Here is a 5,440-nt window from a genome sequence, read left to right as displayed (position 1 = left end):
GACGACGAGGAGGAGGCGGAGGGACAGCACTCGCCGCCGCATCTCTGGGGAGCGAGCGAGCAAAGAAGGAAACAGCCGCGCGCCGCGCCTGGCTGGTGTTCGGATGGATTCGCGACTGAAGCCGAGCCTTTTCTTCCTCGGTTTGGGTGCTCCTCAGCCGTCGATGGACGGACGGACGGACGGTTCGGATGATCGTCTCGGCCGCTCTGCTCAGATATGTGTTGCTAGTGCTGTTGACCATTTTATCGGCGTGACCGCGTGACGAAGGTTGGAGGTTGCGCACTTGCGCTGGCAATCCCAGAACGATTAGACGAGGTCGCATGCTCAACCGTCGATCGGGTGTGTCTATTTGATAAGCAATTTTATTTTTTTTAGAAAGTATCGGGATATATTGCATTTTTAAGCATATGATTTAGTGTTTTCGATATATTTTTTAATTTTTAAATATTAATATTTTAAGTAAATTTTGATATTTGAGATATGTTCATAAGATAATAAAATTGTCCATATTTGATGGTGTGAAGTTTTTCCTCTGTGTACCAGCGAATTTGTCACTAGGCTTTTGTTTAGAGCATTTTTCTTATTCTTGAGGAGTTATAATGAGGTATGACTGTTTTCTATATAAAATTTAGTATCTCTTAGTATCTTAGATACGTACCAAATTTTATGTAGAAAATAATGATACATCATGGTACCTTCTCAAACCAGGGACTGTCGAAATCTTAAAGTAAAGAAAAGGCCCACGATCAAAGTACCAACCGTTCACGGTCAGGAACCTTCTCTGTTTCATTCACTAAAAGGGAATTAGCATCTTTCTCGAATGGCTACCCTTAACAAAGGGTAGCGTTGGTATCATAAAGGATGTGAAAAATGTTCTTTTGTTTATATTTGGCATGTGTAAATCATTTACTCGTTCTTATCTCAAAATTGCCAATATAGATTATCTTAACCCAAATCCAGTCATTAATAATGGAATCTTGAATCCACATTTTCTCCTGGATCGGATAATTAATAATCCAACCCGGCATTTCATTACCTTGTCGCTTTCATATGTAGCTCTTTACCTTCTGGCAGGCTCAGCCCAGTACCAAATCTGGATCGTTGAGTGGCCATGATCGGACAGGTGGCATTGATCGACACCTTCAGGTACCATTTACTTCATAAGGTGGCATAAGCTAAATATAGTAACATGGAAGGGTAAAATGAGGGTGACTGCCTTGCCTTAGTTGAGCTTAGCCATGTTTGGACGAGGCTTGCAAACGTAAATCTTCAAGCAGCCAAGGCCGAATTAAGGTGGCAGTGCGAGAAAATCCGGTCGTTGAAGGCGTCTAGGATCATGAAATAGGGGGCTCCAGTAACAGTACTCTAAGAATTGTCTGGTAGCACCATAATGGTCTGGTAGCATCATAATGGTAACCTACACACGTAGGGGCGGAGCTAGGACAAAATATTGAGTGGTGTCTATCACTCATCTTTTAGTATTTTGAACAGAGTTTAGACTACTACGAATGTTTAAGGGGTGCATATATAGTAAAAATACTTAACTATAGCTAAACTTTTTTAACCGGATGCCTAGAACCCCTTGGCACTGTAGCCCTGCCCCTGTATACACGCATGGTGGTCTGGTAACGCCTCTGTCTTGCTGACCTCAACCAACAAGTAAGAAGACAACGCCAAGAAGAAAGATACGATCTACCGAGATAGAAACGCTTTGATACCATGTGACAAAATGTAAAGCGTTAAACCCTCTGTCTCGGACCACATCTATGTTAAATAGGGTAGAAAAAGCCTCTACGTACCGTGGCTTACAGGATTTGGCTCATGGCCGGTAACAGAGATAAGAGATAAACACAACCGTAACAACTTCTATCTCTAATTACATCATTATCCAATTTGCTAATACCGTATATGCACCGGCGCTAACCAGGCCTATCATGGGCTTCCTGGGCTTCTGCTTTCACAGGGGCCACCTAGTCTTCTTTATCTCCGCTGGTTTAGGTGCTCCCAATCTTGTAGGGTAAATTATTTGATACACTAGGTATGTATTATACTCAATTTGTTCAGATGTAGCAATCTATTGGTAAAATCTATAAGTTATTCATTGCTACAAAATGATCTGTGCTGAACTGAAACACGTACACACAGAGAAGAGGCACTAACGAAGGAAGAAGATGAACAATACGGAAGGAATTTCCGCCCTACACACCAGCGCACACAACACAGACACTTGTATTTCACTTATCACCACACCTCATACACCACTGATCTGATCACAGGACTAAATAGCCACGCACTGCCGTGGCCGGGCACTCACCACTCCTCCCTGTTCGGCTACACGAACAAACACATGCATGCCAATAGGCCATTAGCTTATTGATTCACCCTTCGCGCCATGCATCAGTACGTCGTCCGTGCCTCACTTGTCTTGGCCACAACGTCAAGCCAACGTGCACCCACGGACTGCTGGCTATTCACTCGAATCAAACTAACTTACGCACACACGACACGACACGACTTACAACCCACACAAAAAAGGTAAACGTACAACAAGATAAAGTGCAACAGTTTTCATATAGGCCCACGTGTTGGTAATCAATCACGTGGTTTTAAAATCCGTGCTTTTTGTTTCAAAATCTGTAGCAATATATAGCTAGCCCCAAAACGAACACAAACTAGCCGCGTACGATGATTGGCACGGTCCTCAAGGGTGTAGCGAGCATGTTGACGGTGGAAAATCTCTCGGTCATGTCCATCTCCTCCGGCGACATGCCGTCGGGGAGCCGCCACTCGAACTCGCGGAGCAGGGACGCTAGCACGAACGGGACAACGCGCTCCGCCAACGGTACCCCGGGGCACAGCCTCCTGCCCGAGCCGAACGGGAGGAACTCGTACTCCCTCCCGCGGAAGTCCAGCGCCGGCGACCTCTCCAGGAAGCGCTCGGGCACGAACTCGCCGGGCCTCTCCCAGACCGCCGGGTCGCGCATGATCGCCCACACGTTGAAGATCACCGACGAGCCCCTGGGCACGGCGTAGCCGTCGATCTCCATGCCGTCCTCCACGGCGAAGTGCGGGATCAGCAGCGGGCCCACGGGGTGCAGCCGCATCGCCTCCTTCACCACGGCCAGGAGGTACGGCAGCCTCGCCGCGTCGGGCTCCTCCACGGCTTCCTTGCTTCCGAGCACGTCCGTCACCTCCGCGCGCGCCTTGGCCATCACGCTCGGGTTGTGGAGCAGCTCGGCCATCACCCAGTCTAAGGTGAGCGACATCGCGTCGGCCCCGGCCGCGATGACGTCCAAGAGCAGGTAATTGAGATGGTACCGTTGAAGCTTGCCGGCGTCGAAGAGCTCGATGAGTGCATCGAGGAAGTCTCCATGCTTGCCGGCCGGGTTGTCACGGCTGTCGTCCAACCGGCGTTCGATGATGTCGTCCAAGATGCTGAAGGCCCTGTCGAGAGACCTCCCCGTTCGGCGGCGCAAGCCCTGCAGGTCAAGCTGCCGAAGGAAGGGGAAGAAGTCCGAGACGTTGGGCTTGGAGACCAACTCGATGATGCCCTCCATCAGATGCCGTAGGCCCAGCGACGACTCGGAGCCCACGTCGGCCATGTCCACGGAGAAGAAGCAGCTCGACATGAGGTTGAGCATGCCGTTGTGCAGCACGTCACGGAAGACCATCTCCTCCCCCGCGTGCACGCGGAAGTAGGCCACGATCTCCCTCGCCTTGCGCTCACGGATGGCGCGCACCGCGGCGAGGCCCCTGGGGGAGAAGATGTGCGTTGCGTTGATGCCCCGCAGGTGCTTCCACTGCGGGTCGGAGCTCGGCGAGAACACGAGCGACCGCTCGGAGAAGCCGTTCGCCCGGAAGGCGTCCGGGATCGCGCGCGCGGCGTGGCGCCGGTCGTGCTTCGTGTAGGCGACCCTCGCGGCGTCCCTCGAGGAGACGACCACGGCGGTGGCGAGGCCGAGCTTCAGCGTCATGACGGGGCCATGGACGCGCGCCAGGCCCGCGAGCGTCTGGTGGAAGATGCCACCGAGGCCGAGCAGGTTGCCGACGATCGGGAGCGGCGTCGGGCCAGGCGGCAAGCGCCTGCCGCCGCCGCCGCGGCGTCGCCTCACGACCGTGGTGAGGTAGAAGATGACCGAGATGGCCAGCGCTGCGCATAGCAACCACATCTCGCTCTTCGCCATTGATCTAGATCGATGAAGAAATGCGTGCCATGACGGTGTTCGTTATATAGTGCCAACACGGTACGTGTTCGTTATAATCGCTTCAGCCTAATCTCCATGCATGTACACAGTCCGTTTTTTCTCTGGACTAGTTACATGCACGTGCAGTGCAACCGAACTACATTTGACAAAAAAGAAAATAGTAGTTATCTTAAAGCACAAACTTTATTTATAGTATACCAAACTAACTAACAAAAACAAGGTTTAGAAATAATTACACGCGTAAACACAAAACAATAATCATGGCTGAGATAAAGTAATTTTCACATTCAAACCGAGAAACTTATTGTCTGTGAAACTGAACAACTGATTGCATCTAAACAAAGTAAAAGATAGTCTAGTCATAAGCACAATGCAGCATTTTAACTATTTTTTATTATCGCTAGTTATGTATTAAGAGATTATAGATCAACCTGTTGAATCGTCGGGCTCTGTCACCACGAGCACACAACGGGTGCTCCCTCTGCCGCTCACCTCCACCGGCGCTGGCCAACAACTCCCTCGACTCCGACCCGCCGCCGTGGTTGTAGTTCCCGTTCGGCCAACAACGATTCAGCGAAGAGCCGAATAGCGGCTCACTATTCTGCGGTGGCAACGGGTAAGCAGCGGCGGCGATGGCGACGTGGAGATCGGTGACGGGGACCGGGTGGAGGCGACGGAGAAGTGACGCCCGACGGCGACGGAGGCAGCGGGGGCGAGCGGCGTTGTTTTGTTTTTTCACCGCGTGCGATAGTTTTTTTCGTGCGACGTGCCATGATGACGTGCGAAGTTACGGCGTGTAGTTGCACACATTTTTTTTTCTTTTCAGGTATGTGCGTTTTATTGTTTTTTTCAGGTGTGTGCGATTGTTGTTTTTGAGAGGGAGAAGGAGGACGACTTCCTCTTTTATAGAAGTAAAGATAAAGATAAAGATATATAATAATTCCTCTATACATCAATGTAGGAATTCAACGTCATACAAATAAAATAGGAGGGAGTACTCGATCCTACGTACGTACGTACATAACGGAGACTATTTAGGCCATTACAGCATTGCTCAAAAATCCGAAGTGGCACATTCACTATTATCATCCACCGCTAACGGAGACTTCTCTATAGTGGCACAGATATAAACCAACAATACCTCCCAGCGAATCAACCACGTGCAAGCGAGTACGTACATTCCCCCAGCCTCCTTTCCTTTTTCTTCGGGATTGTACCCCCTGTACCTCTCCCTA

The 5,440-nt window shown here is 50.1% G+C and overlaps 1 protein-coding gene across 1 annotated transcript; it reads right to left on the bottom strand.

The window, feature by feature from the left end:
- Nucleotides 1-1,753: 1,753 nt before the first annotated feature.
- On the bottom strand, nt 1,754-4,184 carry LOC102708034 (oryzalexin E synthase-like). The gene has a single exon (XM_015833562.2). The coding sequence runs from the start codon at nt 4,182-4,184 to the stop codon at nt 2,673-2,675; it is 1,512 nt and encodes a 503-aa protein (XP_015689048.2). The 3' UTR covers nt 1,754-2,672.
- Nucleotides 4,185-5,440: the final 1,256 nt, after the last annotated feature.

Source organism: Oryza brachyantha, chromosome 2 (genome assembly GCF_000231095.2).
Source record: "Oryza brachyantha chromosome 2, ObraRS2, whole genome shotgun sequence".
NCBI classification, from domain to species: Eukaryota; Viridiplantae; Streptophyta; class Magnoliopsida; order Poales; family Poaceae; genus Oryza; species Oryza brachyantha.
This window is presented reverse-complemented; position numbering and strand designations above follow the sequence as displayed.